The 25,665-nt window shown below is 46.1% G+C and overlaps 1 protein-coding gene across 4 annotated transcripts in view; it reads left to right on the forward strand.

Annotated features, from left to right (window-relative positions):
* NUP188 (nucleoporin 188) overlaps window positions 1-25,665 on the forward strand; it is a 70,434-nt gene that overhangs the window by 31,504 nt on the left and 13,265 nt on the right. For 2 of the 4 annotated variants that reach the window (XM_075015259.1, XM_075015260.1), the window contains 19 exons: window positions 82-158; window positions 810-924; window positions 1,489-1,609; window positions 1,798-1,864; window positions 2,404-2,532; window positions 4,618-4,674; window positions 7,653-7,786; window positions 8,498-8,604; window positions 9,172-9,378; window positions 9,942-10,111; window positions 12,081-12,150; window positions 12,818-12,885; window positions 14,653-14,848; window positions 15,704-15,781; window positions 16,738-16,823; window positions 17,332-17,477; window positions 18,417-18,598; window positions 24,581-24,781; window positions 25,520-25,612. In XM_075015259.1, the coding sequence (XP_074871360.1) occupies window positions 82-158; window positions 810-924; window positions 1,489-1,609; window positions 1,798-1,864; window positions 2,404-2,532; window positions 4,618-4,674; window positions 7,653-7,786; window positions 8,498-8,604; window positions 9,172-9,378; window positions 9,942-10,111; window positions 12,081-12,150; window positions 12,818-12,885; window positions 14,653-14,848; window positions 15,704-15,781; window positions 16,738-16,823; window positions 17,332-17,477; window positions 18,417-18,598; window positions 24,581-24,781; window positions 25,520-25,612 (2,304 nt within the window). The remainder of the gene's footprint in view (window positions 1-81; window positions 159-809; window positions 925-1,488; window positions 1,610-1,797; window positions 1,865-2,403; window positions 2,533-4,617; window positions 4,675-7,652; window positions 7,787-8,497; window positions 8,605-9,171; window positions 9,379-9,941; window positions 10,112-12,080; window positions 12,151-12,817; window positions 12,886-14,652; window positions 14,849-15,703; window positions 15,782-16,737; window positions 16,824-17,331; window positions 17,478-18,416; window positions 18,599-24,580; window positions 24,782-25,519; window positions 25,613-25,665) is intronic. The other 2 variants (XM_075015261.1, XM_075015262.1) reach the window with 2 other exon arrangements.

Below are 25,665 nucleotides of genomic sequence, written 5' to 3' on the forward strand. Positions count from 1 at the left end.
CTCTTTCTCACATTCTCTCTCTCTGTCTCTCGCTCTGTTTGGTGTAGGAGAATATATTTTCACTCCTCTCTCCTCTTTTAGGTTTGGACTGACCTTCACCACACAGGGTTCTTACCATTTGTTGCCAATCCAGTTTCCAGTATGAGTCATATGATTAGGTAATTCAGTTTTCTCTTCCACCTTTGACATAGGTGTAAGTATTTCACTAGTGTGAATTCCAAACCTTCTAAAATCCAGGTAACTAGTGTTCCATTCTTACATAATAAACTGGCAAATCCTTATTCTAAATTCGGTATCACGGAATCATGTGACCATAAAATGTTTGAGCTCCTTGTATATTCTCTAAGTACAAAATACTATATGCAGAGACTTACACACACACCACCTAGAGCTGGAAGGGACCTCTGGAGGTCATCTAGTCCAGTCCCCTGCGCTCTCGGCAGGACGAAGCACCATCCCTGATATCTATTTGCCCCAATCCCTAATTGGCCTCCTCAAGGATTGAGCTCATAACCCTGGGTTTAGCAGGCCAATGCTCAAACCACTGAGCTAGAACCTTATCTTAAATGTGCCTAGCTCTCCAGCAGAAGTGAAATTAATTAGACGTACAATATAAGATATTGCCATTACAGAGAAATAAAATTCATCTTAAGTTGAAGGGTGATTAGACCTGACCTCTGTGGGTCACCTTTTCTCTACTCAGGGTCAACCTCCAGTGTGATCCCCCTCCCCACTTCACATGTGTGCACACTTCTCCGTGACATTTGGTTCTTATTGTAAATACAATACATGCTTTGCTCCTTCCACAGTGCTGAGGGAATGAATGCTGGAGGCTATGGGAATCTGTTGATGAGTGTGGAACAGCCTCAGGGCGAGTATGGTGTCACCATCTCCTTCCTACATTTGATTACAACTCTTGTCCGTGTAAGTGTAGTGTTCCTTTTTTTTTTTTTTTTTGCAGTGCTCCTACATTTTCAGCCAGCAATATGTTATTACTTGCTGGTGAGGGAGAAGATGAGGTAAAGATGTGTTCCAAATGCATGAAGTTTCCTCTTGTAGCCATTTGCCAATACACAAATCTTTTGTGCTGAGGTTCTTGCTTTTTCTATAATTTGGTCTTCCCAACAATCACTTTCTATTTGTAAACTGAACTCATTTCCTCATCAGGATGGTGGGACTGCTCAGTCTCTTCCAAGTCCTCTTAACATTGCTGGGCGTAAGCCTGAAGGGAAATCTCTTCACTGTGTTTCCTCGTCTAGAGATCCAAGTGTATTTACCTTTGTAGCATATCTGATCTTCACTTTTTCTCTGTGGAAGAGAACAGAAGTTGCTCATAAACCTCTGTCCCTATGCTGCATTTCTGAGCGCTGCTGACAGAACTGTTCTAGCCCCTATTTATGTCTTTGGAGTATTCATTGACTGTCTTCCATCCAAATTTTTCACACCTTTGAACTAGGATGGGAACTGTAATTTTTCTGCTTTTTCTAGGGACAGTTGGGCAGCACCCAGAGCCAAGGGCTGATGCCCTGCATTGTGTTTGTGTTGAAGGAAATGTTGCCAAACTACCACAAATGGCGCTATAACTCCCATGGTGTGAGAGAACGCATTGGTAAGAATAGCTCTTCAAGGGAGGCAAATCTGAATTCTGTCTACAGAGAATGTCTTTCTCTGCTTTTTTCCCTTTCTCTGTAAATAGCTCAATTAGGACTTGGATTTATACTTTATAATGTCATCTGTTGCTTCTGAACTCAACAACTGCACTTTCTGAACACCGAATCCATTCTACCCATTTTTCAGGGTGCCTAATTTTGCAGCTTATCCATGCTATTCTGAATCTGTGCCCTGAAATGGATCCTCACAGCAGGTAAGGGGGAGTGAATTTCACACATCACTGTGTATCGGACATCTCCATTCACAGTGCAGGCAATCTCAGTCACGGTTGTTTTATTCCCAGCTAGGAATGTGAAATATTGAACAGGCAAAGTCCAATGTGCTGCTTTGCAGCCTTGGTTCACCTTGCTTGTATTGAGGCCAGGGAAGTACAGACAGGGCTGGGAGAGAAAGGACACTCATATGGTTATGAAAAGCCACTGATGAGAGGAAAAAAACTAGTGGACAGACTTAATTTTATGATGCTGCAGATGTGTATATTCCAGGACCCCTTAGACTGCCATCCACTACTCTGTGGCAGGTGTGCCTGCTCTGAGAGTTGTGGGGGTGGTACAGAAATTGAAAAGTATTACTCTGTGTTAACTTTCATGGTGGGTGATGGATCAATAGGATCTTTCTATCTGACATATTTCTAACGTAGTGCCTGGGTTGATGCTACATGATAGCATCTAGTACGTGATGAGTGTATCAGGTCAAGTCATGCTTTTTGATGTCCATGACATTGTTTTGCAGCAGTGCCCCCAGTCTACAGTCCTTATGCATTTTCAGCCTGGCCAACACGGAAGCAGGACAGGCTGTCATTAACATCATGGGCATTGGTGTGGACACCATTGATATGGTAATGGCCTCACAGTCCAGTAGGTAAGTCACATGTTCAACATGCATGCAAAAAGCAGCAACAAATCATACTTGAAGTGTGGCTTAACTGGTTACATGTTGCTGGGAGTCAGTGTAGCTGTCAGTTGGGCCAACCTATTTCTGATCAAAATTCTGAAGAAGTTACCAAGAATCTGCTGCTTATTCACAGCTTTCTGTCTCTGTACTTATTCTCTTTGTATATATTTTCTGATTCCTGCAATTGCTTTTCATTTCTGATTTTGCTTAGCTTAACTTAGTACTGCACTATGTAAATGAGATGTGGGTATGTTTGATTTTCACATTGCTTGTAGTAATACTGGTATAAAGAAATCACAACGTTCAATGTATAAAAGTACCAAATAAAGTAAAAGGCAGGAAAATTATAGCAAAAGTTCCCATTTTCATGCCCCCAAATCATGCCTGGGTCCAGTAAAATCTACTAACATGCATAAATCATTACAAAGCTTGAGTTGCACCGTTAGAAGTCCTTGTGGTTTCTTGATTAATCGAGTTTCTTAATGGTAGATTCCTGAAGGCAGTTCTGGAGGCTGCTTCACAACTTAAACCTCCGGGCCAGTCAGGGCAGTTACTTTTGACACATCAGCAATGGTTAAATCCATTTATTTATGTGCACCTAGAGATCCTCCTGTGCTTTGCAAAAAGTCTCTCAAGTCCTTAATAGTTTGCTTAGTGTCCCACCCAGCCTTTCTGGCTTTTAGGACTGTTAAACCTTCAGATACCTTAAAAAATCTGTTGGGAAAAGGGAACCTAGGCCAGTTCTACACTAGACCTTACAATCGATTGTAGATATGCAATTCCAATTATGGCAATTACGTAGTTGGAATCGACTTACCTACAGTCTACTTACCTGACTGTCCTCACTGAGGGAAGTTGATGGGCGACTGGGGAGTACAAAGGTCTACTGCCGACCCCTGATAGTTTAATTTTGTGCATCCCCACTAGGTGTGAAAGATCAGGTAGTGAAGACATACTCCTAGGCTACAGTGAAAATAAGTAGAAATATTGAATTAGAGGTTTTTCACAGACTGGTGCTGCATGACTGCAGTACAGATAATCTGTAGCAGAGGCTTTCAGTGTGTGAGCGTGTGCGTGTGTGGCGGATGCTTGCCCTTCCAGCTGTGACCTCTCCCATTCATGACAGCATAAAATCTCTCATGAATATAGCTGGTGCTTATGTGGAAAAGTAACATTAAGAAAGCGAGCATTTTAGCTGCATTAATGTGTGAATATATTAACTTTGTGAAGAAAGTTAACCAAGCTGCTTACTTTGGCTCTTTGTTACATCTTCCCATCTTCTCTGATCTGCTTCTCCCTCTACCTGAACCCCTGCATGTACTGCTTTACTACATAGTGCTCTTCTCCCATATACATCCTAGAAAGAAGTAAAGGAATCAGAACTGTGTGGCTTGCTATCTTTCAATGGATTGCTAGCAACTGCTCCATAGACCATCAGTGTTATACAAGGATCAGAGGTTCTCAGCTCTTTGGTCTACCATACAGACACATGAGAATATTGTATTTGGTTACTTCACAATAACTGTTGAATGTTGTCTTATCGCCAATTCATACAGCTTGGCTGTTGTTCCTTAGCCAAGTTTGTTTTAGTCAAAAATAATTCCTTAACCATAGCATCCTAATAGTGTTCCCCCTTTCTTCTCCTTAAAATGATCATCATTTATTTATATGCAGCATTGTTGTAGTTTTGTTCATTCCAGGATATTGAGGAGGCAAGGTGGGTGAAATTATATCTTTTATTGGACCAGCTTCTGTTGGTGAGAGACCATCTTATGAGCTTACATGCATCTATTTGTACAGTTACCTTACATCTGTATCAAAGGTAGCACACATCAGCAGTTATGAAACTCTCTGTGATCCAGGCTTGTTCCCCATCTATGCCAAGGACATTTCAATCTTTTTGGTGCTCTTGCTTTTATAAGTTAGTTCTTGAATTGCCCTGGCCATGCCTCTGTATTTCCCCTTTCCATGCTTCTTGTGCCTTGCTTCTATAAAAATGAAATAGCGTGGTCTTTGAAACTTTAGATTTATTTTACTTGTTTGGTTCAACAGTTGCATTCACTCATTGGAGAATTTCAAGGGAATTGCCCGCATTGCAGATTTGTGGAAGTAAGTGCAATATTATGCAAGCCAGAACCAACCCTTTGAAAAACCCTCCATGTTTAGATAGCATGCTGTGTCTGATTTATGGTGGAGACTAGCTGTATCTCATCCTTTTGTCCCTGTGTATTATAGAATCTTGTCAAGATCACTCATAATTTGGAAATATGCCAAACCTTGACATGGTGGGATGGCTTAAGGATAAAGCGTTAGTTTCAATTTTGAATTGCCTCTTTGCTTTCATGGAATTATGTAGATATAGTAATAACTCTATTGTTAAGATTGTAACAACTATAATTATAAGTCTGATCTTAAACTTAACTCTCCTCTGTGTATCTTTCTTTCAATTTTCCTTTCTGCCTAAAATTTCTTCTCCATAGTCTCTGTGCACAGTAGAATCTTTGTGAAGTTTGGAGGTTAATTTTAGGTATGAGAGTCTGAAGACAGAAAGGAGATTCAACTTGTTTTGTCTTTTCATAATTGAAAAATGGCTTGGTCTGAAAACTTCCCATTTGTTCTACATGCTCATTCTCAGAACTGATACACAGGATTGTTACTAACAAGTGGAAAAGCTTGTAATTGCAAGGGGACAGTTTTTAAGGCTTTATGCATAAGGTCAGGTCTACAATAGACCTGAAAGGCGATTTCAGATATGCAGTTCTAGCTACAGCAATGCTAGCTAGAATCAGTGTATCAGAAATCAACTTTTGTGACTGTCTTCACTAAGGAAGGTCAACAGGAGCATTTCTCCCATCAACCTCCCTTACTCCTCTCAGTAGCAAGGAGTACAGGGGTTGACTGCTGACCCCAGACAGATCGAGTTTGTGCATCTTTACTGGACACACAAAATTGATCTCCAGAAGATCAACTCTGACTGGGTTGATCTTCCCGGAGGTGTAGACAAGCCCTAAGATGATTTGTGTGGTGGGCTTTGTGGCCGTTGTAGGTAACATAACATGTATCAGCAGAATTCTGTAGTTAGGGATTTGAGGAGGTTGTAAGCTCTGCCTGTTGCCTGAGGGAGATTTCAAGAAAATCACCACAGACAGCTGAGGAGTTGAGTCCTGCTTATGGCAGGGGAAGTTTGCCCTCTCTTTGTCCCAAACTAAGCAGCTCCTAAAGCAGTTGTCCAAGTAAGTGGAGTCATTTGTCTTCCTACTGAGACCCACATCAGCCTACCGTCAAAAATGTGACCCTACTGTCATACTTTTCACTCTGAGACTTGAGTGACCCTGTGCTCTAGTTATAGCAATTTGCCTTGTCTCATCTTCCTATTTCCTTGCATTGGCCATACCCATCTTCGTATGCTTTCCTGCCCCTAAAGATGTGTGATGAAAATGGGTTAGGAGATCATCAGGCTCTTTCTTTCCACCTCTGCTTTGTTCCAGAACAAAAGGGAAAGGGGAGCCTGGACTTGTTTGGGAGGAGTGAGATCTGTTGGAAGGTCGTGGTAGTAATCTCTAAAAAATCCTTCCTAAATAGATGAACTTTATTTAATAAAGGTTAAAAAGCTTAATGAAATTCAGAACCCTTTTTTCTTTGATTGTTTTGGACTCCTTATAAGTGAGTCTATCTTGTAAATAATGGTAGAAACACCCCTTACCAATTTAAACAGTTGCTGTAAAACCAACGGTCATGAGGATCCTCTGATAAAGACAGCAGAGCTTACAACTTTAATTAGTGCAACATTTGCAAGAGACTGCTCATGCTACACTCACCAGGGTAAGGTGTGTTAATAGCCAGGTGGAGGATTCTGCTTTTAAAAAGCCATCATAGGAGAAAATATGCATTCAAAAGTAAAAAAAATTCAAAGTTGAATTCCTTGCACTTGCTTAAACTCTGGCCCAGATACATGTCCGATTGCCATCTGTAGCATAGAAGCTGTCTTTTTACCATTCACCTTCCCATGTTCAATCCCTTTCCTCACATACAGATCAATCACTCCTTACTAAAACTGTATGATAGACAATGGTCTGCTGAGTAGCTAATACTTTGGAGTGAGACCTCTGTCCCAGTAAAGACTAGACTACAGTGTTTTGTGCCTTTTTCCATATACATACCACCTTATCTACTATCAAACTGCAGGATAGAGTCTCTAATGTATTCTGTTCCTCAGGCTGATATTGGCACTGCACCCCCGTACTGCAGATCACCTCCCAGGTGTAATCAGAGAGGCCATAGATCATCCTTACCCCAGTGACCCAAAGCACTGAAAAGAAAGATGCTTGTAAACAGTTACTGCTTCTGCCCAGAGATCTATGACCTTTGTGAAAGGCACAGTGTCCAAAGAAAATATTTCCCATGTGGTGCTAATTAAACAACATATGCACTCTAAAGGGTGGGCTTATGCTCCATGAAACTCCACAAGAGTGTGAGCAAGATATGGGAAGAGAGTTACCTGGGGTGGAGGAATCTTAATGTCAGATGTCTTTGCTGTCTAATGTGCAAGTGAATTATATCTCAACCTAAACTGTTTTTCAACAAATTGTGGGATTGTTTTGGGTCTAGTAATTTGTTTTTAGCTTAATTTTTTATTAGTTTTAATCTCCCTTCCTGCACTCCTTGCCAACATTGCACAATACAGGAAATTTGTTTTCTTCTTTTTGTTTTTGGGTTATAGGATCTGTCTGAAAACTGTTTTGTGCACTCCTCACACTTAAAAACTTACAAGCCAATTTAACCCCACCTTGGAAAAGAAGGAAAAGCAAAGAACAGTTACACACCCAAAAGATAAGGGTTTAAAACAGAAACATTTTCAGGCCTTTGTGCTATTATAAACCCAAGATTGGTTATGCTGGGGTTTTTTTGTGTTATACTGGCAACAGTCACATAATAAAGTGAGAGTAAATAGAGTTCTCACACAAACTTTGCCCTTGCTTGATAGTACCACAGGATACTGAATTTGCTATTTCAGTGCTGTACAGTTAACAATCATTGTTTATGTTTGATTTTAATTCATTCCTTTTGGTTTCTGTTTGGCTACACAGCGATGAGTCACTGGGCCAGGGCCAGCTGCTGATCCAGACAGTAAAGCTGGCATTCTCCGTCACTAATAACGTCATCCGGTTGAAGTCCCCTTCCAGTGTGGTATCCCCACTAGAGCAGGCACTTACTCAACATGGTATGTACCCTTTGTTGGCCAGCCCTGGCAGTAGTGTCTGTCCCTCGTGCACAGATAACGTGTAACTCGTTAACATTATACTGTGGTATGACATCTCTGAACAGTGCAGTTCTCATCCAGCATACCAGTAATGGGAGGGTTCCATAGGGCATTCTCCTCCTCCTCCAAGGGATTAGTCAAAGGCCATTCATTAAATTCACTATAATGTGGAGTAGGCTAACAGATTTTTCCCTTGCATTATAGCCTTTGTGGAACTCCCTTATGGAATGACACTAGGTACGTGGCACTGGGCCCATTTTTAAGACAGTAGCCCAATGGGTATTCTCTTGTTCTTTACCTGCCAGGATTTTGGTGGCACTGATGCTTCTGATTCTTTGCAGTTTTGGGAACAGTGTGGAAACCTTGAACTATATTTTCATTTTTGGCTCACCAGGACTGCTTTAAAATGACTATCTAGCGTTATTTTCATTTGTTTTGTTTACTGCTTTCTAACATGAGGCAGTGCTGAATGGTATGGTAAAGCAGCTACCAGTAGTACCTATGGCCAGACCCATCCTTGGTCCTCTTGGATTCATTCCTTCTCGCTTTCTTTTGCTCTCATATAGAGGAGAATGGCTGCCTGCTAAATAGTTGCTGAATAGTATCTCTCAAAGAGCCCTCATTAGAGACTATTGCAGCTTCTCACCTGTGATTTAATTATGTTCTCCACAGGTGCTCATGGGAACAATCTGATTGCTGTATTAGCCAAATATATCTACCACAAACATGACCCAGCTCTGCCACGCCTTGCCATCCAGCTGCTCAAACGACTTGCTACGGTAAAAATAGTTTCTCAAAAGTGCTTTCCCTTTTTGTTGATTGTTTCACTTAAATTTATCGCCTGTGAACCTCCATGATGCAGCTTATGAGTGTTCTTGCTTTGAGCTTTCCAACCTTGTCCAAAAGGACCCTGTATAAAGACTTATTCAGGGACCCTGTATTAAGACTTACTCTTTACCTGCTAGACTAACGCTTTTTGGTTGTTAAAACCTCTTAAGTTTTATTTAAGTATTTAAATGTTGCAATTTTGAGGGTGTATATTTTAACATGCCTCAACCCAAATTATCTAGCTGTCTGACTTCTTCAGTTTTGCCCTTTTTCTGGTGAAATAATGAGGAGTGGAGCAGAATTCCTAAAGAGGCAACTAAAACTCAAAATGATTTGACAGGTTTTCTGTGTGTTCCATTAAAATTGTCTTGATTTCCCTTTTCTAAGTCCCTGTGCTCAAGGGTGAGAATTTTCTGGGATTTCAGTGTAAAACACACACCAAAAGCCCCATTTACACATTGAGAGGAAGCATCCTAGCATTTATCTACCTTTTTTTAGTATGCTTCTTCCTTTTGCAGGTGGCTCCAATGTCTGTTTATGCCTGTCTTGGGAGTGATGCTGCTGCCATTCGTGATGCCTTTTTGACCCGCCTGCAGAGTAAGATTGAGGACATGCGCATTAAAGTTATGATCCTGGAGTTCCTCACTGTTGCTGTAGAGACACAACCTGGGCTTATTGAGCTCTTCCTGAACCTGGAAGTGAAAGATGGAAATGATGGGTCAAAGGTAAAACATAGCGCCTACATAAGGTTTTACATCTTTTCCAGTGTCTTGGAGCTTTCCCACTGCCTGTGCTGCCTGAAGCTTTACTGTGTCCTCTGTATAAGTGTCTTTGTCTTAGGTCCACAGGCTTCTGACAAGATTTTGAACAATGGTTTTAAAGCTGTGTAGTCTGGTTCTGGGATGAGAGCCTTAGGACTTTCTGATCAATTGGCAAAAAGATTTTCTTTGACCTAAGAGAAATGTCCCTTTGTTCTCCGGCCACTATGCAAGCACCTCCTGCTCCAGTATGCTGTTTAATTGCACCTACAAAATATACAAGGAAGTAAAGCTTTTTTTCTGTCCCTGAAGTAATCTGACTTATAAAAAGTTTCTTTCTTTCTTGTCTTTTTAGAAATTCCTCGTAGTGTTGTATATTACATGTATGTGCATATACATGCCTGTGCCATTGTGCTTAGGCTTTACTTCCCTGTGTATTTGACAGGTGGAATTGAATAGCATACTGAAACAGCAGTTGCTAGCATTGTGGTTGGATGTAGCTATCTCTCATTTTCTCCTTTTTGTTTTAGGAATTCAGCTTAGGGGAATGGAGTTGCCTCCAGGTGGTCTTGGAACTGACAGATTCCAAACAGCAGGAAAGATACTGGTGTCCTCCCCTCTTGCACCGAGCTGCCATTGCATTCCTTCATGCCCTCTGGCAGGACCGTCGGGATAGTGCCATGCTGGTCCTGAGGACCAAGTGAGTCATTGCTTTTCTACACTGCCTTTAGATGTCTGTGAGATGCGGCCTGTATTCCCTGTTTCTAGATGTATAACTTTGTCTGTTTTCAAAATGCATTTTGTTTGAATATGCTCAGTGTACTAAGCTCTGAAGTTCACACTCTATGGCTACGTCTACACTAGCCCAAAACGTCGAAATGGCCATGCAAATGGCCATTTCGAAGTTTACTAATGAAGCACTGAAATACATATTCAGCACCTCATTAGCATGCGGGTAGCCGCGGCACTTTGAAATTGATGCGGCTCACCGCTGCACGGCTCGTCCCAATGGGGCTCCTTTTCGAACGGACCCCGGCTACTTCGAAGTCCCCTTATTCCTATGAACAGATGGCAATAAGGACGAGCCGTGTCAATTTCGAAGTGCCGTGGCCTCCCGCATGCTAATGAGGCGCTGAATATGTATTTCAGCGCTTCATTAGTAAACTTCGAAATGGCCATTTGCATGGCCATTTCGAGGTTTTGGGCTAGTGTAGACACAGCCTATGACTGTTGTGTCCTCAGCATTTACCATATCACCAAACCTTGTGTTCTCATCAAATTTTATCAGCGGTGATTTCATATTTGTTTCCAGATCACTGATGAAATGTTGGCTATCATTGGGCCTAGAACCATTTGAAGGCTGACTGGGAATGGGCTGTTTTAAACTATTTCCTTGAATAGAAATAAGCCTGTCCCACTTGTTCTGACAGATTGGAGGATTACTTTTAATTGTAACTTAGATACTTAGTGGTCAGACTCAGAGGTTTCTCAGCTAATAGCAGGTTAGTCCTCTTCCTCCGGTCTCTTGATAACTTGTTCTGCATGCAAAATATAGAAGAAAGTTTCAGTAGTTCAGGATGTTTGTTAGGGAAAAATTAGACTTTCTCTTGTGAAGCACATACACACGTCTCTTGAAATAACCTTCCTGTTTCATTGGGCTCTGCACCGTCAGGTGAGTAATGTTACTACATATGTGATAGTAATAGAGAAGTAGTGGTGTTAGTCTGTATTGTAACCAAACAAAACAGCAGTCATGTAGCACTTTAAAGACAAAATAATTTATTAGGGGATGAGCTTTCTGTATAGATCTGAAGAAGTGGGTCTGTCCAACAAAAGCTCATCTCCTAATAAATTATTTTGTTAGTCTTTATAGTGCTACATGACTGCTGGTTTCTGTTTTTACGTGTGTGAAATATCTCAGACAGTGGGGTTTGCAGTGGAAAGCTGGCAGCAGAATCAGGCTGTTCCTGTCAGCAGTGCTGTGTAGGTCTATAGTTCTCAACCAGGGGTCTGTAGAGGTTCTTCAGGGAGTACATCAACTCTTCTAGATGTTTGCCTAGTTTTACAAAAGGCAACATAAAAAGTCCTGTAGCACCTTATTGACTAACAGATAATTTGGAGCTTAAGCTTTCATGGGCAAAGACCTGCTTCGTCAGATTGGAGCATGCCTTTTAATAGTAACTTAGATACTTGGTGGTCAGACTCTGAGGCATCTGATGAAGCGGGTCTTTGCCCACGAAAGCTTATGCTCCAAAATAGCTGTTAGCCTATAAGGTGCCACAGGACTTCTTGTTTTTGAAGAGACAGATTAACTCGGCTATCCCTCTGATACTTGTCAACATAAAAAGTACTAGTGCAAACTTAAATTTCATGCAGGTGATGATTTATTTATAATGCTGTATGTACTATACATTGAATGCAAGTATAATATTTATATTCCAGCTGGTTTACTTCATAATTATATGGTAAAAATGAGAAAATAAGCAATTTTTCACTAATAGTGTGCTCTGACATGTTTTCAGTTTTGTATCTGATTTTTCTAAGCAAGTTGTTTTAAAGTGAGTTGTAATTGGAACCATGCAAGACAAGTCAGACTCCCAAAAAGGGTTTGGAAAGATTGGCAGCAATAGGAGAAGTCTGGTAACTTACAGTATTTTTGTGGTTTTTAGGCCAAAGTTTTGGGAGAACTTAACCAACCCTCTCTTTGGGACCCTTGCTCCCCCTTCAGAAACATCAGAGGTAAGTTGCTTATAAGCACTAAAAATAGCTGTCTTTTCTGAAAAGAAGTGAGGAGTGCATGAAACTTTCTTCATTTTGGTATTTGCCATGGAAGAGGAAATATGCTTGGCTAAAGCACAGAGAGTGGGTTTTGTGTAGATTAGCTGTGTAACTTTGGACTAGCGTCGTGAACTCTCACTGCCTCTGTTTCATTATCTGTAAAACAGCGATGTCTGCCTAACAGGATTCAGCTCCCTTCTGCACCCAACATCCATCCCACACCCCATGCCTCCTCCATTAATATCGTGGAAGAGTGCAGCCCTTGACCACTTCCAGATTCTTGGAGTGGCTCCCATCAAAAATTATTGTCCACCTCCGCTCTCAGTGATGAGCGGGTTCAAGTCTTGCTGCTCTCCTTGCCTCTGCCCCAGGAAGTCCCAGAGGTATTGCCTTTATGCTACTCTATAGGCCTTCTCTGGCATAATGCTCAGGAAACCAAGGATAACAGGAAAACTGAGGGCATCTGAACAGCACAAGTGTGCTTGATTGACAGTGTGGATTTCCTAGGCTTTTTAGACTATGGCCCTCAACTCTCTTTTTAGGACAGAGCCTGGGACTAAGTGCTGCCCAATTCACACTGGAGCAATCGATAAGCTGCTCATGCTCTGCTTTTTTTCCCTCTTTGTAGCTCAGTGTCTTGGACACTTGTGCCTTAATCATGAAAATCATCTGCCTGGAGATCTACTATGTGGTCAAGTGAGTCATTAACAATCTGTCCTCGGGACACACCTTTAAGTGAAGGCAAAGTCTTTGAGCTGTATATGAATTAAATACTAAGAGATCATCTGCATGGTTGAGGGAGAGGCAAGTTGGAGCTGAGAGTTTTGTGGCAACGTTGCAGGAATATCATTAGTTTAACTGTGGTTGGTGGGGCTCAGAAGAGAGGAGCACAAGCTTGCCTCATTTGATTTGCATTTCATGTAACCATCTAGTAGAGAGAAAGAGGTCATGAGAAGAGTTTCTGCATCCTGGAAATGTGACATACTGGGTATGGATCTCAAAGGAGGACTATCTGTCCCCGAGTAATGATGCTTTATATATTTTTAAGCTCATCATGGGACTATGCTAGCCACATGTAATAGAGTGAAATGTTCTCATCACACACTAGATGCTAGGACTCAAATTAGACCAATCTAACTTTTCTTCTGTCTCTGTCACAGTGCATAGTATTAAGTTTGTGTCCATGACATTTATGGCAGAAAATTTTACTTTGCTTCATTAGGCTTTGGCTAGAATGGAATAATCATGTGATTTAAGAAAAAGTTTCACCATTTTTAACAAATGATTATGGTGAGACATCAATTTATTACTTTACCTTAGGGATGGAAATTCCATTTAGAAGGTTGAACATTTAAAAGGTTAAAAATGTATTGTTTAAACAATTAAGTGGCTGAGACTAATCCTGCCAGCCAGCACAGCTGTGGCCTCTCCTGGCACTAGCTCCAGGCTGCACTGCCCCACCAAGGTGATGCAACTGTGTCCTTTCTGTCTGGGTGAGGTTGCTCTGGCTGCTGTAACTGGACAGTGAAGCTGGGCCAGATTTGACTGGCACAAGGTGGCTGGGGTTGGCGAGCTAGCCAGCTATGTAGCACAGGCCATTGAAACCAGCTGTGCTTAACAGTTAAATTAGTTAATCAGTAAGACTAATGTTTACCAGGTAGCTGGTTAACCTTTTTTATCCCTAGTTTAGCTTCTGTATAATATTGGTTGTGTCTCTTTTTTTAAGGGTGGGGCAAGGACAGTCTTCTGTTGAGCTAGCATAGCCAAATATGGCATTTTAGAGTACTGAGGTAATACTGTACAGAAAAGCTCCTATTACACATATTTTCTTTGGTTAAGCTAGTTCTTGTCTGGAGTATTCATCAACTCTAAAATAACACTGAGGGGTTTGAGTTTGTGTTTCTGACTTCTAAATCAAACTTCCTCAGCTTACAAATGAATGAATGATTTTCTAGTTCCCAGACTTGTAAAACATATCGTATGGTTTAGATATCTGGATGTGTATTCTCTTTCACAGTCTAAGCCGTAATAAAACTCTCAGTAAGGTTTAACAGTGTCTGAAGCATAATCCACAATGGATTCCAGCTCCTTCTCCCTGAGCTGTGATGTTCTGCAGAAGTAATAAGAAGCTGTATCTTACTTTTATCTCTAAAGTCTGCAGGATGTGCACACGGGGACCTGATATGCTGAGTAGGAATGTGGCCTTAAGTGCTCACTTTCCTGAATATAACTACTATTTTGAAAAGTTAGGAATAAATAAAAATCACATGTTTGAAAAGTTAAAAAGCTGAGTGGCAGGGGGCAGGGTGTTGCCTTCTGAGTTCTCTTTACTGGGTGGGACAGTCTTGCCCCACAAGCTGTGTCCATAGCTTTTCAATATGAATCTTAGAAGAAACATGTTCTGTGATAAACAGTAAATAATGAATAAATGAAAATGTATCTGACTCTTTCTGGCTTTGTCAGGGGCTCACTGGATCAGTCTCTGAAAGACACCCTGAAGAAGTTCTCCACAGAAAAGCGCTTTGCTTATTGGTCAGGGTATGTGAAGTCATTGGCATTGCATATGGCAGAGACAGAGGGTAGCAGCTGCACCTCCCTGACGGAGTATCAGATGCTGATCTCAGCCTGGCGGATGCTGCTAATTATCTCCACTAGTCACGTAAGAGTCATCTCGACTAATAATGTTTTGAATAGAAACGTGTCCTGTTACTTAGGCCACATGTGGCACAGTGAGGGAATCAGGCTGTGGGTTTTTGTTTCCGTTATTCTGTGTGTATAGTCATGATCTGAATGTATACCAATACCATACGGGAGAATTGCTTTGGTGGGTTTTGGTTTGTCAAGTGATAAAAACTAGTAGAACTGGGGTGGATGTTCCATCACTTCTGTAAAGTGTAAAGAAAGCCAATAACACTGTCTGTACCCAGAGAGATGCTGTAGGTAATTATAGTGGTATTGAATAAAGTGTGATGACAATGCCCACTGTAAGCCCTGTCCCCCATTACCTGTCACTTGGGCTATGTCTACACTGCATTCTGTTGTCAGAAGCAGAATGCAAATGAGCAAGACCAAAAATGCAAATGAAGTGAAACAAAATAGGAAGAAAGATTCTTTAGAAAACAGGGTTTGTTGTTGAAGGAACCCCATCTACATGGCTCTTTTTGCTTCTGGAAGTGTGATCGTGCAAAAATACGCAAACGAGGTATGAGATATGTAAATCGTGTTTCATTTAGTGGCATTTTCCATATCATTCATTTACATTCTGCTTCCGAAAGCGGAATATAGTGTTGCCACAGCCCCGCTGTTGACTTTTTGTCCCTGGCTTTCCTTATAACTAACAATTCTTATTTTTTCTTCTATAATTGTATCATCCAGCAGCCTATGCTACTTTGTAAATTAAAAAGTACAAAAGGGGGTTTGATGCTGGACAGGCAAGATGAGGGTGAGTGGTTGGTTGATGTAACTTTCACTATGATTAGTCTGAGCTGTCTCTCTGTCTCTAATCTGTAACTAGGCAGATATTATGCATCTGACTGACTCTGCAGTCCGGCACCAACTGTTTTTGGATGTGCTAAGTGGGACCAAAGCTTTGGTAAGTGTTCACATTTCAATTTGTAACTCTCCAAGGAATCTCTTTCAAGACTGGGTGCACAAGTGTTCAGGTCCTTCATTGTCGTTCCTGCATCTATTTGTGGTTCAGATTTTCCCTGATTCTGTGAGATTAGACTGAAACATGAAGGCCTCTCTCATCAGAATTACTTTGCTCTCCATAAGTCTTCATTCTCCAGATTATATTTGATTTTTTTTTGGTCATCAGGTGACACTGCTGTCACTATTATTTAGTGATCCTGCAGCATTGTTAGTTACTGTCATTGGTTCATGTCTTTATACTCATTTCAGCTACCTGCAGTGTTGCTTCCTATTGAAGGCAAGGTCACTTACCTGCTAGATCTCTGGTTGCTCCACTGGTTGATAGTGACTATAGGAGATGTTTCTTTTAGGTGGATGCTTCACCTAGCGAGAATTTTCTGTCTTTCCTCTTGAGGTAAAAAGAGGAAAATGTGGTGATGACTTTACACCAATAAAAAACAAGTGTGCCACAGCTTCCTTTCCACATTGGTTGCATGTTGGGATATAGAATTTGTAAATGGGATCTTGCAGTTCATCCTTAGAAGACAGCAGTCTCCTTGCTGAAAGTTAAGTTTTGTTGAATGAATGGGCTAGCAGTGAAAACGTGTGGTTGATATTGAGAACTCCGCACACCTTTCTAAGCAGTCATGGGGACAGAGTTCTGCTCCAGGAGTGCTATGGAAGGACATACTAAGTCACATCATCTTTTTTATAAACCTTGTTAACTACAACATGGTTCTTTCTCCCATGTTCTGGTGACTGCCTGCTGTGTATGCAAGTCTGCATGGAATATAGCAGCTAGGCAGGGGTGGGGTAGGAGGAGAGAAAGCTCTTAGTGCCGTAAAAGTCTGTGTTACACCTCTTTATCTTTCTCATCTGTGAATGTTACAACTGTAACTGTTGAACCTCTTTCCTTAGTTGCTGGTCCCTATGTCAGTGTTGTGCCTGCAGTTGGGGTCCATGCTGTGCACCCTTCTGCTGATCCTGCTTAGACAGTGGAAGAGGTAGGTGCCCTATTTGAATAACTCTTCATGAGTGAGCTAATAGTCACAGATGAATGTATAAACTTGGAAGAAGATGCTTGAGTTGCTGTGTAGACTGAATTGTCATGGTGATCTAGGACATAAAACCAAACCTGATCATTGCACAGTTCAAAGCCAGGCCGTGGCTTTCAGGACTCTGGCATCATGGGATTTTCTTTGGGGGTGACAGTGATGATGGATGCTGCTGCTAAACTTTATTAAATAGTGATTTTATGCTTATGTCAGTTTAACTAGGGAGAAGTGGGAGAAGGAAACTTAAATTATAATGGGCTTGCAGTCTCACTGTATTTACACCACACATTTGTGAAATGTCCATGAGGAGACCCTCCTGATGCCCTAAATTAAGCAAACTGTACCTGTGCACCTATACACACATCCCTTAGACATGATTTACACAGATCAGTCCCAGCCAAAATGTGAAGTTTGGAGTCTTGTCTAATCTGAAGAGCTCTCCCTTTTTTGTTGTCAGCGAGTTGGGTTCTGTGGATAAAATCATAAACTCCTTGACGCAGATTCTGGAGGGAGTACTGCAGGCAGATCAGCAGATGATGGAGAAGACCAAGGCCAAGGTGTTCTCTGCTCTCATCACTGTCCTGCACATGAAGGAGATGAAAGGTGAGAGTGCCTGGCAGAGGTTCTGAAGATCAGAGCTGCTGCCACTAGAAACACTTGTGTCCCATTCAAAGAGTCAGGAGTACACACATTGGCTGCCAGTGCAGGACAGTGACTGCAGTTGGAAGCCAGTGGGATTGTTCTGCCCCACTCATCATCCAAGTCCTGTTTTGCTTGGTGCTGTACTGCACAAAGACCCTCCTTGCTCCAAAGTGTGTACAGTTTTGTGTCTAATTCTTTTCTACTGCCCTCATCCCCGTGATCTGAGTGTGTAAGGCCCACCTCCATGCGCTTCTTGGGGAGAATTCAGGTTGAGCGTGAGAGAGCTTAATTTTAGTTGTATGGGCACTTGTTTCTGCTGATGAGTTATTGCCAGCTATAATGATAGGAAAGGGGGAGTGCAATTCTTAATGCTTGAGTATGTATGTGATGGGAGTTGAGATAGTTTAAGGAGTCTCAAAGATGAGAGGGGTGTTTGCTGAATGAGAGAGGTGTAGGAATTGCCAGACTAGATCACATCCATGGTCCTTCAAGTCCAGTATACTCTCTCTCTGCCCTGTAATGGACAATTATGGAATAACTCCTCCCCCCCGCCCCCGCTGGGGGCCTGTTTTTGCTCTGAAGAGATCTTAAGAGATTTGTAGCCGTTTTCCCCGAGATAATCCTGTTTATGATTGTACATTTTGTTGTTATCAAGTGAATGTTTAATTGGTTTCTGAATCCTGCTAAGACCATAGCTCATTCACCGACCTTTGCTAGGTCCCTCTGGAGTTCCTTATAGGTTATAGATTGATATCTGTAGAATAAAGAAATGCAAAGTGAGTAAGTCCTGTCTCCAAGAGTGGTGGTTCCAGCCATTCTATCAGTGCAGAAGTTAAACTGGAAACAGAAGGGCAAGGGGCATGAGGTAATCCAGTGTGTGCTTCTCTGCGTGTTCCACAGTGAGTGAGATCCCTCAGTACTCCCAGCTGGTGATGAGCGTGTGTGAGACCCTCCAAGATGAAGTCATTGTGCTCTTTGATCAGACACGACACAGCCTCACGTCTGGAGATTCTGCAGATGACAAGGACAGCATGGAAACAGATGATGCCTGCCGGGGTAAACACAAGGACCAGCGAGATGGGGTAAAGGAATCAGTCACCTGTTCTGTAGCCATGTTCTCTTTCAGTAAACAAGTTTATTTGCTGTGTCCACTGCACTATAAAATACCATGTTTTGCATCATGTCACTAGGCAGAAAATGTCTGGACACTTTACTTTGCCATAGAAGGTCCGAAGGCTTATTCGCTTCCTGAGGACCAAACCCCGGGGATTATGGGCAGAATTAGGGGATATGTTACTGAGAATTGCTGCTCTTGCTGTACTACATGTTCTAGGAAAGTGCTCTTCACACATCTGCTCCTGCTTGCATGCAAGCCTATTCACACCAGACAGAGCAGCCCCAGTCCCCAGCAGCAGGGAGCAGCTCCCAGCCCTTCAACTGTTAAACCAGTTTATCAAGTAAATGGGATTTTACATTCCTAGAAAACACTCTGAGCATGTTCTGAGCAGCCATCTCTTCCCAACCATTTAGTTTAAAGCTCTGATTTCTCTGGTATGTGCAAGGGTGTTTAAAAATATTTCCTACCATGTGTCTGATGACAGTATACATGGCTGGCTTGTTTCTCTGTAATGAAGTCACAGCCCTTGCCCCAGCCCCTTGCATTTCCTATAAATCAAACAGATCAGTTACTAGTGGCCGTATATGTACCTACTGGGATAATAACCCTGGTGAGAGCATCATCTGAGGCAAGTGTGGGAGTCTGATTGTGTCTTTCTGTCTGTCCTGCACGCTGAATGTAGAAATAGTTCTGAACTGCCCTATAGACTACAGCAAAGGGGGCACTAAGGGTTTGGATGCCTGGGTATTATTTTGGCTACTGACAAGCTTTGTAAATTTGGCTGTTACTTAACCTTCCTGTAAAATTAGTATTCTCTTTACTACCTCACAGGGCACTGGAATTATTAATACTTGCTTTGAAATGATCAGCTGAAAAGTTTTATAAGTGCAGTGTGGTGGTGGTCACATAAGCAGTTCAAATGCTCTCACTTAAAGGCTACGTCTACACGTGAAGCATCCATCGAAATAGGGTATTTCGATGAGTAACGTCTACACGTCCTCCAGGGCTGGCAACGTCGATGTTCAACTTCGACGTTGCGCAGCACCACATCGAAATAGGCGCTGTGAGGGAATGTCTACACACCAAAGTAGCACACATCGAAATAGGGATGCCAGGCACAGCTGCAGACAGGGTCACAGGGCGGACTAGTGCTTCTGGGGCAACAGCTAGCCGCTCCCTTAAAGGGCCCCTCCCAGACACACTCAGCCTGCACAGCACGCGGTCTGAGGAGCCATAGGCACACAGACCCCGGGCAACGCAGGCATGGACCCCCAGCAGCAGCAGCAGCAGCAGCCAGAGGTCCACCCAGCCCTCCCGGCAGGAGCAGGGCTCGCCCTGATCCATGCCATGTGGGAGGCAGCTGAGCACCTCCTTGCTACACCGGAGGAAGAGCTGCCCCCAGGGCAGCAGGGCTCAACCCCCAACCCTGCAGCACCCTGCCCGCCCCCCCCCCGCCCCCGCCTCACACGCCGGCGGCTGTGGAGCTACCCCACCAGCACCGACTGGTGGGAGCGGCTGGTGCTTGAGGAGTGGGACGACGACCGCTGGCTCAGGAACTTCAGGATGAGCCGGCAGACATTTATGGAGCTGTGCCAGTGGCTCACCCCCGCACTCAGGCACCAGGACACTGCCATGCGGCGTGCCCTCCCTGTGGAGAAACGGGTCGGCATCGCTGTCTGGAAGCTGGCCGCTCCAGACAGCTACCAATCCGTGGGACAGCAGTTTGGTGTCGGCAAGGCCACCGTCGGGGCTGTCCTCATGGAGGTAAGAGAACCCACGGGGGGAGGGCAGGGCAGAGGAGGGCGGGGGAGGGGAGGGGAGGGCGGGGGAGGGCAGGGCAGGGCCACGCACACCCTGCTCACCCCTCATTGGTGCTCTCCCATGTGCTTTCCCTGCAGGTTGTGCGTTCCATCAATGCCATGCTCCTGCACAGGCTCGTGAGGCTGGGGGACCCAGATGCCACCATCGTGGCCTTTGCCACCCTGGGCTTCCCCAATTGCTTCGGGGCTCTGGATGGGACTCACATCCCCATCCGCGCCCCGCATCACAGTGGAGGACGCTACATCAATCGCAAGGGCTACCATTCTGTGGTCCTCCAGGCCTTGGTGGACATCCGGGGCCGTTTCCAGGACATTTATGTGGGCTGGCCTGGCAGCACCCACGACGCCCAGGTTTTCCGGAACTCGGGCCTGTGCCGCCGGCTGGAGGCGGGGACCTACATCCCCCAGCGGGAGATCCCTCTGGGGGACACCACCATGCCCCTCTGCATCATCGCAGATGCGGCATACCCCCTCCAGCCCTGGCTCATGCACCCGTACACGGGCCATCTCTCCGCTAGCCAGGAGCGCTTCAACCAGAGCCTGAACCACGCGCGCCAGGTGGTGGAGCGCTCATTTGGCCACCTGAAAGGACGCTGGAGGTGTCTCCTGACCCGCCTGGATGCGGGCCCCAACAACATCCCCCTGATTGTGGGTGCCTGCTGCGCCCTGCACAATTTGGTGGAGAGCAAGGGGGAGGCCTTTTTCCAGGGCTGGGCTGTGGAGGCCGGCAGGGCCGACATGCAGCCACCCGCTGCCCCCAGTCGGCAGGTGGACCCCGAAGGGACCTGGGTCTGGGAGGCCCTGCGGGCCCACTTTGATGATGAGGCCGCAGGGTGAACTCTGCCAGGCCCCCCACTGCCCACCCCTTCCTCCACAACACTCCCTGCCCCAACGCCCACACCATGGAGCGCCCAACCGCACCCCCCTCCCACTTTTCCTGGACAAATGACAGCACGCACTTGTGGCTGAACTTAAACTGCTTTTTCTTTTAGAACTTTTTTTTTTTAACTATAAATAAAACAAGAACAAACTATATACAACGTGTGGAACAAAAGTAATGTGTACAAATAAAACAATAGTAATAAAAAAAGTTTGTTCACTAATAAAAACAAAACCAGGGATGATAAAGGGGAGAACTATTTACATGGGGGGGACGGGGCAAACGGGGGGCACCAATTAATAAGTCACAACTATATACAAGGGGGGGGGCTACGTCCCGGGCCCCTCGCCCCTAAAGTCCGGCACTGGGTGTGGGTGGCCGGGAGCCCCGCCGCGGCCGCAGCCCTGTCCGGGGCGGACTGGAAGATATGCCCGGCGAGTCTCAGCTGGCTCCAGGGGTCCCTCGGCGCTCCGGCCCTCGGTGGTGGGTGGTGGGGCGACGGCAGACGGGACGGTGACGTGCGGAGCAGCTGGTGGTGCGGCGGGTGGAGCAGGCAGGGCGGGCGCTGCGGCGGCCGGTGTGGCATGGGGGGCCAGGTAGTCCACCAGGCGGTTGAAAGTCTCCATGTAGGCCCCCCATGCCTCTTGGCGCCAGGCCAGCGCCCACTCCTGCAGTTCGACACGGCGTTGCTCCACCCGCAGGCACTGCTCCGCCACCTCCAGCTGCTGACGGTGGATGGCCAGCAGCTGGGGGTCCGTTGCCGTCGGCTGGTGGTGGCGCGGGGTCCGCCATCTAGCCCGCCGTGGGGCTGGTCGGTCCTTGGCCGAGGGGCTTGCCTGGAGTGATGGCCCCGGAGGGGTCTCCGGGACCACTGATGCCTCGCTGGCGCTCTCTTCCGGCCCTTCCGATGGTGCAGCTGCGGGACACAGGAGAGGAGGGGGGGAAGAAGAATGGAGACAGGCGTTAGTGTGGGCCCCGAGCCGTGGCCTTTGTCCCCTCAGCCCTGTGCTGCAGGTTCCCCATCCCTGTCAGATGCTGCTGTGATGGATGGGGTTCAGGGGTCCCCCTGCACTGCACCCTGTCCCCTGGGGGGAGTGACTCTCACTTCACTCCACAGGGTCTGACAGGAAAGGTTTCTTAGGCCGCAGATGCCCAGTTTCTCCCAGGAGTGACAGCACCAGCTGTCAGAAGAGACAGTCCTTCCAACCCGTCCTGGGAAGAAGACCCCAAGGGGTGCCCCTCTGGGATGCAGCTTTCCCCCTCCTCAGGCTGTCTGCCTTCCAGCTCTCCCTTCCCCTAGCCTCTACCTGCGGCCCCCACCCTCCCCCCCCATTTCAAAGCCAGCTCGGCTCCTCCCTCCTCTTTGTTCAGGGCAGAGGTGTCACCTGCCAGCTGTAGCCCCACGATCATCCTTTGCCCCTGGGAGCTATTCGGCTCTTGTTGCTCATATCTAGCCTGAGTCTCCCTTTTGCACTCCCCCCACTCCATCACATGCTGCTGCTGCTGCTGCTGCGGGGTGTCCCACCCCCTCCTCCCGGGGGCCCCTAGAGGTTCCGCTCCCCCCTGCCCTGGGGATGGGGCATGGCACTGTTGTGGGGGGGCAGGGGCTGATGCACTGCTGTGAGGGACATGGCCCTGCTGTCCTTGGGGCCATGGCCATGTGAGCATGTGGGGGGCCCTGGACACATATCTATTACCCCCGCCCCTCAAGCCCAGGGGTGTACACCAGAGGGCGGTACATACCTGTCGGTCCACTCCCACGGTCCGGAGATCCCCGGGGGGGCGGAGGCCCGGCTGCTGCTCCGGGATGGCAGGAGGAGGATCTGCAGCCTGGATTCTGCGGAGGAGGAGCCCTCCTCCTCCTCCTCCTCCTGCCACGATGGCCCGGGGTTGGGCTCCGGGGGGAGCCCCCGGGGTGCGGGGCTTACCTCCGGGGCGGACTCCGGCTGAAGGGCCTGCTGGGGCTCGTCGGCCGAAGTATTAAGGGTGGCTGGAGGGGAGGAGGTGTGCCGGGGGCCCAGGATGTCCCTGAGCTCCCTGTAAAAGGGGCAAGTGACGGGGGCGGCCCCAGATTGGCCGGCCGCATCCCGGGCCCGGGCATAACCCTGCCGCAGCTCCTTCACCTTACTCCTGACATGATCAGGAGTGCGGGCAGGGTGACCCCGGGCAGCCAGGCCGTTGGCCAGCCGAGCAAACGCATCCGTGTTCCGCCTCTTGCTCCCCATTACCTGGAGCTCCTCCTCCTCGCTCCAGAGCCCCAGCAGGTCCCGTAGCTCGGCCTCTGTCCAGGAGGGGCCCCGCTGCCGCTTGCCAGCCTGGCTGCCCGCCTGGCTGGGCTGGCTGCCCTGGCTCCCCTTGGGGGGGGTCCACTGGGGGCGCTGGGGGGGCTGCCGGGCGGCCATTGATGGTCCTGTGGCTGCTGAGGGACGTGCAGGCTGGCCGCATGTCTGGGCTGCTGCCTGCACGTTCCCTCAGTTTCCTGCACAGGAAGGGAGGGGGAGGGGACCTTTAAGGGGCCGCTCCACGCGGCCAGCATTGAGCTGAGGGGCTGGAGAGAGCGTCTCTCAACCCCTCAGCTGATGGCCGCCATGGAGGACCCCGCCATTTCGAAGTTGTGGGACGCGCAATGACTACACGGTCCCTACTTCGACGTTGAACGTCAAAGTAGGGCGCTATCCCCATCTCCTGATGAGGATAGCGACTTCGACGTCTCGCCGCCTAACGTCGAAGTTAACTTTGAAATAGCGCCCGACGCTTGTAGCTGTGACGGGCGCTCTTTCGAAGTTAGTGCCGCTACTTCGAAGTAGCATGCACGTGTAGACATGGCTAAAAGGGGAAGGGTGAGCCCTTTAAACTTTGGTCTGAAATATGTGACAGTCTTCAGTGGCCTCTCTATATATTTCACACCTCGCTCCTTTATAAGCCATTACCTCTGACAAGGCGATGGGTTGGCCCTGACTGTGAAGGACTATTATGGCTGTGCGGCTGGTGGACTCATTTTCCTCTGAATACATTACTGCTTCTCTCACAAATAAGATTTAAGAAACTGCTTCTGTGCAGCCCTGTAGGTGAACACAGTGCCCAGACAAGGGTTAAAGATGCCATAATTTGTGTATGTGAAAACCCTCATAATTTAGATCCCATCTACCAGTTTGCTTTAGGACAGTCTTTTAATGTCTGTCTTTCCTCCCTGCCCTCACTCTGGGATCTGTCATGTCCCACTCTCCTTCCTTCTCTGTTGCTGCAGGTGTGTGTTCTGGGGCTGCATCTGGCAAAAGAACTCTGTGAAGTAGATGAAGATGGAGATTATTGGCTGCAGGTTACTAGGAAGGTCCCCTTGCTGCCTACGATCTTCACTGCCCTAGAAATCAGCCTGAGGGTTAAACAAAACCTTCACTTCACAGAGGCTTCATTGCATCTACTGCTGACCTTAGCCAGGACACAACAGGTGAAAGAGAGAAAGAAATGAGAACCCCTTGCTGGATTGTTGTATCTGTATTTAAAATGCAGTTCATCTTATGACACTGTATGTTGGTAGCATGAAACTGTACAGCTGAGCAGTGCACTGTGCCTAAAAGGCTCTATTAAAGCCCTGCCAATGGGGAGGGGGAGAATTAGTTACAGCTCTTGTACAAAGAGCTGCTTAGTACTATGTTTTCTTTCATTGCTCTTCTGGATAATGCAGTGTCTGTGCTGGAAAAACAGAACTGCTCCTGCCTTAGTATAATCCTGTGACTCAGAGGAAGTGCTTTCCCTGCAAGACCCCTCCTCCCCACCCACCCAAATGTAGCCAGTACAGCTAAGACAGCACTGAAATGCAGGAATCTGCTCTCCCTGTAGCCATAATGTAAAGCAATACTTGTTTATTGAGACCTCAGCACTGTGCTGGGGGAGGAGTAGATAAGACTTTTCTTACAGGAGCTTACCGTGAAAGGCAGAGGGCGCACACATGATGCCAAGAAATGAGATGTGTTCACCACACAACCATGTTGGTGGGGAGGGTTGTTTTTGATTTTAACGAGAGAAAAGTAGCACTGTCTGGGGTGATGGAATTCAGGCTCCTGAGCTGTGGGGCAGATGCATGTGAATGAAGGCTCTGAAAGAGAAGGGTAGATGTGTAGAAAACGGAAGTGTGAGGGGTACCTCCACTGGCGCACTCCAACAGTGACTGTTTTGTATTGTGCAGGGTGCAGCAGCTGTTGCTGGTGCGGGTGTCACACAGAGCATTTGTTTGTCCCTCTTGAGTGTGTACCAGCTGAGCACAAATGGAACAATTCAGGTGAGCGTTGCAGCCTCTTGATGTCGCTTGGAAACTCTTTGGGAAAGCTGTGA

This window comes from Carettochelys insculpta, chromosome 21 (genome assembly GCF_033958435.1).
Source record: "Carettochelys insculpta isolate YL-2023 chromosome 21, ASM3395843v1, whole genome shotgun sequence".
NCBI lineage: Eukaryota > Metazoa > Chordata > Testudines > Carettochelyidae > Carettochelys > Carettochelys insculpta.